The sequence below is a fragment of the Sorex araneus genome, chromosome 1 (genome assembly GCF_027595985.1).
Source record: "Sorex araneus isolate mSorAra2 chromosome 1, mSorAra2.pri, whole genome shotgun sequence".
Classification (NCBI taxonomy): domain Eukaryota; kingdom Metazoa; phylum Chordata; class Mammalia; order Eulipotyphla; family Soricidae; genus Sorex; species Sorex araneus.
In genome coordinates, this window is record NC_073302.1 from 4,734,651 (window position 1) to 4,744,630 (window position 9,980).

At 66.2% G+C, this 9,980-nt stretch overlaps 1 protein-coding gene across 18 annotated transcripts in view; it reads right to left on the reverse strand.

The window, feature by feature from the left end:
• The window catches only part of DNM1 (dynamin 1), a 46,733-nt gene extending 39,358 nt beyond the window's left edge, over window positions 1-7,375 (reverse strand). For all 18 annotated transcript variants that reach the window (XR_008631249.1, XR_008631248.1, XR_008631247.1 and 15 more), the window contains exon 1: window positions 7,092-7,375. Coding sequence is in view for 15 of the 18 variants with exons in the window: in XM_055145604.1 (XP_055001579.1) it covers window positions 7,092-7,252 (161 nt within the window). In the remaining 3 variants the exon portion in view is untranslated. The remainder of the gene's footprint in view (window positions 1-7,091) is intronic.
• Between the last annotated feature and the right edge of the window lie 2,605 nt (window positions 7,376-9,980).

Consider the following 9,980-nt stretch of genomic DNA (forward strand, 5'->3'; position numbering starts at 1 on the left):
CCTCCTTCTCTGCCTCCCTCCTTCCTTCTCTCTTTCCCTCCTTTTCTCCTTCCCTCCCTCCCTCCCTCCTTCCCTCCCTCCTTTCCTTCCCTGTCTCTGGCTCACACTCGCCAGTGCTCAGGGCTTCCTCCTGCCTTGGTGCTCAGGGATCTCTCCTGGCGGCCCTGGGGCCCCTGTGTGGTGCCGGGGTCAAAGCCAGGTGGGCCTCACAGAGGCAGCGCCTTGGCCCTAGTGCCGCCTCTCCGGCCCCAGCCCCTTATTTCTGATCTCCAGCAGCTTGAAAGGAACCTCATCACCGCCCCTAAATTATTCCCCAGCCCCAAACCTCAGTTTCCCCATCTGTAAAGGACGCTCAGGCCAGCCGTTCCCTGGAGGCCTGCTGGCCCACTGGTGGCAGCCGGGGTGCCCATGTGCTCTCGGGTGCCAGGCGCCCTGTGTGTGCCAGAGAGTCTGGTTGGGACGGTCCGAGGGGCAAGTGCTCACACCCGTGGTGACCTCCCTGTCCAGGCCGAGGCCAGCTGCCCCCACTGACCCAGGAATAAGCCTGGCCTGGCCCCTCTGTAGCCTGACAGTCCCACCCACCTGTGCTGGGTCAGCTCAAGGGGGTGGGCAGGGTGGTCAGAGAGGGCCTCCCGGAGGGGGTGTCAGCTGAGGGAGACTTGGAGAACTTGGAGGACGTGCGGTGAGGGGGGAGAGCGGTGCCTGGAGGGCCCCCCAGGGAGCGGGGCATGCGTGCACACGGCCCAGTTTTTCCCGGCACCGAGGCCCCTGGGAAGCAGCGGGGTAAGGTGGTTCTCGGGACGGGGCCCGGCGACAGGGCTGCGGGTAGGGAGTTGGCCTTGCACACAGCCCCCGGGGGGGTCCCAGGAGTGACCCCTGAGCTCAGCCAGGCCAGGCCCCCAAAGCAAACAGACAAGAAGGAAGGGGGGCGGGCTATGGGGCAGGGGGGCGGCGGCAGAGCGTGTGCAGACCCCAGGGCCTGAGGACTGAGGCAGAGGGGGGATGAGCGTGGACGCGCCTGCCTCACCCCTGCACACACAGGGACCCCCAGCACCGCCGGAGGGTTCCCCAAGCAGAGGCGGCAGCTGTGCACGCCCCCCACCAAATACACGCAGAACAGGGTCCCTCTGGCACCTGCCAAGGCCAGGAGCCCCTTTTACCCCCTGCGGCCGGGGCTGTTTCCGGTCCCCGGAGCAGGACGGCGAGGGAAGAGCAGGGGGCAGTCGGGAACTCGAGTGGGTGAAGGGGCTGGGGGGCCCCGGGGAGACCGCAGAGAGCACTGCTGCCTTCGTCCCCCTGCTGAGCATACTGTGCAGCTCCAGGCAGGCTCCCTGCCCTCTCTGAGGCCTTTCAGGACCCAGGATCCTAGGAGGAAAGAAGCTGCTTTCTCCGACTGGTTCCGGGAAGACAGTGGTTGGCGCTGACCCGGGCCGGGATGCACAGGATGGTGGGGGGGCAGGGGGGCGTGTGGAAGCCCCTCTCCAACCTTGCTCCCTGGCCGCTGGGAGGGTGGGGTTGAGGGGGTCCTTTCTGCACTTGCAGATAGGGGTTGAGGGGGGGCTCTGTTCACAGGTGGGCTGAGCACGCGGGTCCTGCCCCGCACCCCTGTCCTGCCCTGTCCCCTAGATTCCGATTCCGACCCTCTGACCCCCGCCCTGCCTGGCGCCAGAGCCTGGATCGGGTGAAATCCACCGGGGTCACCTTTCATTCCCAGCCCTGCGGGGCCACCCGGTGGGCGGGGCTGGGTGCTGGAGCAGACACAGCTGGGCACGGGCAGGAGGTGGTGGGGGGCACAGGCGCTGTGTGCCGGGGGCGGTTCGGGGGGTGCCACGGGGCCCCTGGGACCCGCCTGGCTTCTCGGCCACTCACCCTCGCGGGGTCCCAGCCTCTTCCGCCCGCGGCCTTTGCTGGGGGGCCCGGCCTCTCGTCTCCCCCAAATGCCACCTGCTGGGGGGTGCTTCCGGTCGACAAAAGAGCTTTTGGGGGCGACTTCTGTGAGTCCTGGGCGGGGGAGGGGGAAGCCCCCCCAGCAGGGCTGGGACCAGCACCCGGGGCGCCAGTGGCTGTGGTGCCCTCGGCCGTCCCCGGACCCGGCCAGCACCGGTCTCCCTCGGGACTCCCGGACCCCTCCAGATCTGGGAGCAGGGCCCCGAGGGGTGCAGAGGGGACTCAGAGCTTGGCTGTGGCGAGGGGCTGTCGGCCCTGGGAGACTCTCGGGGGGAGGAGGCAGGACCCCCCAACACCGGGCATGGGGAAGACCCCTCTGTTTTCAGGCCCCGCCCTCAGCCAGCACTGCACGGGCCCGTCCTCTGCCCCCAAGCAGGGTCACCAGCACCCCTGAGAAAGGGGACACACTTAGCCCCACTTCACAGATGGAAACACAGCCTGCCGCGCATCCGCGCTCATTTTATGCCTCTCAAAAAAATAATAATAAAAGTGTGGTCATGATATGAAGCTTTAAAAATATACATATTTTGGGGCTGGAGCAATAGCACAGCGGGGAGGGCGTTTGCCTTGCACACGGCCGACCCGGGTTCAATTCCCAGCATCCCATATGATCCCCTGAGCACCACCAGGGGTGATTCCTGAGTGCAGAGCCAGGAGTAACCCCTGTGCATCACCGGGTGTGACCCAAAAAGCAATACATATATATATATATATGTATATGTATATATATATATATATATACACATATTTAGGGACCAGAGAGATAGTCCAGCAGGGAGGGCATTTGCCTTGCACACAACTGACCTGGGTTTGATCCTGGGCCCCCTATGGTTATCGGAGCCCACCGGGAGTGATCCCTGAGCACAGAGCCAGGAGTCAGCCCTGAGCACAGCCAGGATTTGGTTTCGGATCAAAACCAAACCAACATAAAATTCACTTATTATTTATTTATTTGGGTTTTTGGGTCACACCCGGCCGTGCTCACGGCTGACTCCTGGCCCTGCGCTCAGAGGTCACCCTGGCAGGGCTCCAGGGCTATACCTGACACCAGGGATCGAACCCGGGTCAGAAGGGCTGCACCCCGAGGCTGGAGAGATAGCACAGCGGGTAGGGCGTTTGCCTTGCACGCAGCCGACCCGGGTTCAAATCACAGCATCCCATATGGTCCCCTGAGCACGGCCAGGGGTAATTCCTGAGTGCAGAGCCAGGAGTAACCCCTGTGCATCGCCAGGTGTGACCCAAAAAGCAAAAAAAAAAAAGAAGGGCCGCACCCCCTGGACTAGCTCTCCAGCCCGGGGAGAGCTAGTTTTCAAACCAGCGGGATTCAAAAACCAGCTTTTGAATCCAGCTGGTTTTACGGAGCAGAACAGGAAGTGCCGAGGATGCAGGGGTGCGGGGAAGCGTCTCCACGCACCCAAGGGTGCACCAACCCGGGACAGGTTCTAGAGCCCGTTTTCAGGTCCCTCGGCCTCATCCCCACTGGCTCCCCAGGAACCAAGAGGAGCCGGGGTGGGGTCCTGCCCATCTGTCCGAGGGCCTGGGCATCGGGGCACACCAGCGAGCAGCAGCTGGGGTGCTCAGCAAGGGGGGTGGGGCAGGGTGGCATGTAGCCCGAGGCCCCAAGAACCTGCGGCAGAACCTGGGGTGCCCAGGCCGGCCCTTCCCTCGACCCTTCCGCCGCGGGGTCCAATCTGCCCTCCGGGTCTTCCGCCGGGTCCCTACCTGGGCCACTTCCCCGTTTCTCCTCCCTGACCTTCCTGCTCACAGCTCCGCCCCACCCACTGGCATCTGCCTTGCTCACAGCCAACCCGGGTTCGATCCTCAACATCCCCTCGGGTCCCCAGAGCCCCGTCAGGAGTGATCCCTGAGCAGAGAGCCAGGAGTCAGCCCTGAGTGCTGCCGGGTGTGGCCCCCAAACCATAAAGGCAACACACCCGACCCTCACTCGTTCCTCCTCCCCATGGCTAAAGCTCAGGCCCATCCCCGCTCCCGCCTCCCCCAGCTGCACCCCTGCCGCCCTCCCTCAGTGCCCCACGTGCTGGAATCAGCTCAGGACCCGGCCCCCCTTCGTAGCTCCAGACAAGGGCTGGGGGCGCAGCTGGAGACGGGGCAGGTGGGCTGCCTGCAGGAGGGGCAGGCCCGGAGCATCCTGCTGGGAGTAACCCCTGTTTGTTTTGTGTTTTGTACCTCATCCAGCCGTGCTCAGGGTGTACTCCCAGCTCTGTGCTCAGGGGTCACTCCTGGTCAGTGGCTCTACCTGCCTACCTGCTCTACCTGTCTCACTATCTCTTCGGCCCGGAAGCAGAGACTGGATATTGCCAGGTGTGGCCCCCATCATAGAAAACACCTTCTGATGATACTGAAAACGTGCTGTACCCCTCCCCTGGCTGGAGGCTCTCAGACAGCCCCCCAACCTTTCTGACGATGGCAACTCCTTTCTGGTCTCCAAACGTGGAGTCTTTACTGCCCCAGGGCCTTGGCATATGCTCTCTGGACCTTGAAGGCCTTTGCCCGCCAGTCACGTGGTTTCTCAACCCTCCCTTCTCCGATGCCATCTCACCACAACCCTCTGAGCTCTGGGTGCACAGAAAGAGCCCCCCTCCCTCTCTGTACCCGGGTAGGAGGAGGCATGCTTGGTACCCCGACGTCCCAGCCAGGGTGCCACGCCTTGGTCCTGCCCACTTGGAGACTCCTGAGGGCGGAGCTCAGCTCTCCGGGGCGGGTGACGAAGGACGAAGACTGGACAGACACCCAGAACCGCCTCACCAGGTCCTCCTGGGCCGCCTCCACCGTGGAGCTGATATTGGGGCTCCCCAGGGCCCCGGGAGCCCAGCCAGGGTGTGGATGCATTTTCCGCTTCCTCTCCCCAGGGGCTGCCTCCGGGGAGGCCCCGAGGGGCAGAGGCTGTTACTATGCTCACGGGCCTGGGGACCCAGCCCCAGGCAGACAGGTCGGGGCCCAGGAGACGGCAGGCAGGGCTGGCTGGGGAGGAGGGGGCCGGGCCTCAGTTTCCCACCTGTGCCCCAGCTCTAGCCTCCTGACTTCCTAGCTCCATCCGCCCCTCCTCCCTGGCTCTGCCAAGGGGGGCCCCCGTGCCCCCTTGCTCAGGGCCCAGCTGAAGGTCAGCGGGTACCGAGGCCGCCGGTCAGAGTCCTCAGGGCACGGCACGGTTCCACCGGCCGCAGCAGGAGCTGGTGGCGGCTGGGCGGCCCCCGAGAGCCCGGACAGTGCTCTCCAAGGAGGTGGGATGGCGGAGGCCAGCCCCGCACTCACGGCCCCCACACCCAGCCTGATGGTGGCGGCACTTCCTGTTCTCATGTTTACAGAGTGACTTCTCCAGCCCCGCCTGCTCCTGGGAAGGCAGGTGGCAGCTGTCCCTGTACCGGGCCACAGCCGGGGGGGGGGGGGGGGGGGGGGGAACGGAGCCCCCTCCTCACAACAGCCCCACCCTATGGCTGGCCGCAGTGCCCAGACTCCGGGAGGTGGCGCAGGGTGGAGATGGGGAACAGGCGCTCAGGAGGGCACAGACACCTCCTCTGGGTGCCGTGACCTTGGATGGAGCATCTGACCCGGGACTCCAAGTCCTCGGCCGCAGGATGGGCCCCGGGTGTGGGGCAGGTGGGAAGAACTGGGGGCTCCTCTTTCTGCTCCCCCACCCGTGCACTCAGCCTGGCCCCCTCTGCTTGGCACCCCAGGAAGTGCCCCCCCATCTGTCTCCCACACTGCCCCCCCCCCGCCCTTGCCGGAACGAAGGGACCAGTGGAAAGGCCCATCTGCTCGCCCCTTGCTGGGGTGTCTCTGGAGCCACAGGGGTCACGTGAGCAGGAGGGGGTGCTGGTGTGAGCCGGTCCCCCAAAGACAGCCGCCTTCCCCTCTGCTGACCAGATGGGCTGAGCCACCCCCACAGAAACATGGCTGGGGGGGGGGAGACTCCTCCCTCCGGGGCTGGCACTGGGCCCCCAGGGGTCAACCGGGAGGCAGGAACCAGCGCTGAGGTCAACTGTCCCTGGCAGAGATGGGGGACAGGAGGATCAGAGAGGGCTGGCCAGGGGGTGCGGGAGTGTCTCCCCCAGAACCATGTCCCTAGGGTGGGGGGCGGGGGTGCCCGGAACTGCGTTCCCTGAACCGTGAAGGTCACTGAAGGAAAACTCGGGTTCCTGAGGAAGGCGCGGGGGAGGGAGTCCGGGGTGGGGGCAGTGGCAGTGCTCAGCCTCCTCTGGCAGCCCGCCCAGCCCCCTCCCGCCCCCAGCCCGGGAGAGCCAGCCTCTCCCCGGCGCCCACGGAGCCATCTCGCTGCCCACCTCTACGCTGGGGAGCCCTGGGGGTGCAGACCCCCACGGCAGCACGCCCGGGCCCGGGTCCCTCGCGCGCGCGCCCCCCGCCCCGCCCTGCCCCCGGCCCCCCGAGCCCGGGGGGATCAGCGGGCAGGGGATTAGGTCCTGCAAATGGCTCCGCGCGCCCGGACCCGCAGCGTCGCGGCTTCCCGGCCCTGCCCGGGGCCCTTCACCTTCCCGCGGCCCCTCCGGGCCAAGGGGAGCGCGACATTGACAGTCCCCCGGGCCCCCCGCCGGGGCCAGCGCCGGGAAGCGCTCGGGCGGGCGCCCCCCCCCCCGCCGCCCGCAGCGCCTCCCCCCGCGCCGCTGCGCACGGATGGGGCCGCGCTGCAGAGGTGTGCGAGACGGGGCTGCGCCCAGGTCCGCGCGCAGGGGCCCCGGGGCCCGCCGCCCTCCGGCCCCCGGGAAGAGGCGCGTCCTCCCTGAGACCTAGCATCGGGCGTGGGGGGGGTGGGGGCGCACCGGGTGCCGCCCGCTCCCGGGGACCCCTCGGGCCCGTGTCGAGGGAGGGGGCGAGCCCCCCTGCCAGGGCGAGGCGCCGTCGCCCCGCAAGGATGGGGCGGAGGAGGGGGCGTGATGCAGTGGCCGGCGGCGGGACGCGGGTGGGGGCGGGGGCACTGCAACCCCCGCGGGGCTCCCGGGGCGGGGGCAGGGTCGCCGGCCGCGGGCTGGAGGCGGGGGGCGCGCCGTCGGCGGGCGCCGCGCGGGGGGCTGCGGGGCCGCCGCAGCGCCGTCGGGGCCGGGGGCGGAGGCGCGGGGGTCGCCGGGCTGGGGGTGGGGGGTCCGCGCCCCCGGGCGCGCCGCTCCTACCTGCCCACGAAATTCTCCAGCACCGAGCTCTTGCCGGCGCTCTGGCCGCCCACCACGGCGATCTGCGGCAGGTCGAGGTCCGCGTTCTGCCCGATGGCCGAGAAGGCGTCCTGCAGCCGGTTGACCAGCGGGATGAGGTCCTCCATGCCCCGGTTGCCCATGGCTGCGGCGGGCCCCGCGGGCTGCGATGCGGCCGCCGCTCGGGCTCGGGGCTCGGGCTCCGCCGCCGCAGCCGCGCGCTCCGACTGCCGCCGCCTCCCGCCCCTCGCCGCGCCGCGCGCGCCGCGCCCCGCCGCCGCCAGAGGGCGCCCGCCGCGCCGCGGAGCCGCCGCCGTGCGCACGCGCGCCCGGGCACCCTGGGCACGGTAGTTTTCTCCTGCTGCGGCTTTCGGGGCGCGGGAGGGGGCGGGGGAGCAGGGATGGTGCGTGCGCCGACAGGAGTCGGTTCCTGGAGACGGACGGACGAATCTCGCCCTGCTTCCAGGCCCCCTTCGATCGATCGCGGCCAGGGCTGCAGCGCTCCATCTTACGGATGGGGAAACTGAGGCTGGGAACGCCACGACACGCGCTCAGTCAAGGTCACAGTCTCCTGACCTGGAGCTCCCCTGGGCCTCGTGCCTCCTACTCTAGATTCACAAGGCGTCGCTTCTAAATGCCCCTTCCTGTGGCTGGGCCTCCGTGTCCCCGCTTCCAGAAGGAGAAAGGTGCATCCACAGCTGCCAGGAGCGAGACTCACTGCCTGTACCACCCACAGTGAGCCAGCCGTGGGCAGGTCTCACTCCCTTGCTGGAGTGAGTACAGAGGCTAAGGCGCTTGCCTTGCGCCCCGGCTGACCAGAGTTCCATCCCTGGCACCCTATGTGGCCCCCCAAGCTCCGCCAGGAGTAAGTCCTGGGCACCCCATCTGGTGTAGCCCAAGAAACAAAATACGGGGGCTGGGGAGTTAGTACAGTGACTAAGGCGCTTGCCTTGCACGCAGCCGACCTAGATTAAATCCCCAGCATCCCATATGGTCCCCTAAGCACACTGCCAAGAGTGACTCCTGAGTGTAGAGCCAAGAGGAATTCCTGGCCACTGCCAGGTGTGGCTCAAACCACCCCCAAAAAAATACATAATAAAGAAATAAAACCAAATTGATGAGCCAGTGAAAGCAAAGTGGTTTATTCTCAGCAGGAAGTAAGAGATAAACAGGAACTGAGGAGGGAAAGCTAAGAGGGGCTAAAAGGTGCCTTGAAGGCACTGGAGAGACAGAGCAGCAGGGAGGGTGCTGGCCTTGCCTGTGGTACCCAGGGATCAGCCCCCCACATCCCATCTGGATCCCTGAGCACCGCCAGGAGTAACTCCTGAGTGCAGAGCCGGGAGTAAGCCCTGGGCATCATCAGGCGCGGCCCCAAAACCAAATAAATAAAAAAAAAAAATTCAAAGTGCTCTGAAGCCTAGGAGGAGGACAGAGGGTCTGGAGAGAGATGACTTCAGCAGGAGAGCTGAATGGGGAGGAGGAGAGGGCAGCTGCAAGGCTCCGGGCGGGGGAGGGGTGACCCCCCCTCCCAGGCCACAGGAACAGCAAACACCGAAGCCTCCTGGGAGAGCTGCTTGGGCTGTGCGCCAGGGCATCCTGGTAGTGGAACAACTTGTAGCTTGGGATCCAGGGTCTCCGTCAACACTGCTATCCCCGTCACACAGAGAAAGAGACACCGGGGTCCCCGCACTAGTCATCCACCTCTGCATTGAAGAAACCTCCGTACTTGCCATGGGGCTCGGGAAAAGGGGAGGGGGATCTGTGCATCCGTGCAGCGTGGGCGACGGTGTGGGGGTCCCGGGGGGCGGCTGGTGAGCAGTAGTCCGCAGACTGGAGCCTGTCAGGTGCGTAGTTCTTCTTTGGTCCGGGTTTGGGGGCCACTCCTGGCAGTGCACAGGGAACCATGTCGTTCTGGCCTGAGACCCCGAGGTCCCGCCTGTGATGCCCGTGCCCTGGCCCTCCCGGCCATGCCCTGGCCCTGGATTCTCACGTGGACGAGAGCAAGAACAAGCGGCCTGAGGCCTGGTCCGATGGGAAGAGGCACCGCGAGGCCCAGAGCGTGAGTCCAGGTCCGGGAGAGCTCTCGGTCCCACATGGGCTGCTTTGGAGGCATGACGCCTTCAGATTTGATTCCTGGCACCGTGTACATGTTCCGAGCAGCTGCCCGGCCGGCCCGGTCCTGGCCACTGGAAGCCGGGGCAAGCCGAGACGGAGCCTCCTGGCAGGACGGGCCCACCCTGGGCTCTCCTCAGGACAGCAGTGAGACAGCGCGGACCCAGGGCGGGCAGCAGGCCCTGGAGGCTCGGCCCCTCCTCCCGCCCAGGGCTCCCCACCCCTTTGGGACAGTTGCTTTAGCTCTTCCTCCTTCTATGTGTGCTGGGTTTCGTTTCACTCCCCCAGGATCGGGCTCTTGTGGCTGATCCTGACATCTGGGTCCCCATTGTCAGCCCAGGACTTGGAGTTTGCCAGAAATGTGGGATCTCAGGCCTTAAGGCCCGTTGGGTGACAGTGTTCCCTTGGGGCTGGAGTGACAGCCCAGCGGGCAGGGTGCCTGCCTTGCATGTGGCCAACCTGGGTTCAGTCCCCTGTACGGTCGCCTGAACCCCACCAGTAGTGATCCCTGAGCACAGTGCCGGGAGTAACCCAGAGCACTGATGGGTGGGCCCCCCAAACAAAATAAAGTTGAAGAAACTCAGCCTGATATTATGTTCCACAAATTACTCTTTCCTTGTGTGTGTGGGAGACCCTGGGTGTCACTCAAGGTGTATTCCTGGCTCTGCTCAGGGGTGACCCCGGGTAGTGTCCAGGGGTCCCATGGCCCTGGGAATGGAACCGGGGTCAGCCGCATGCAAGACACATCTTTCAGCTTTG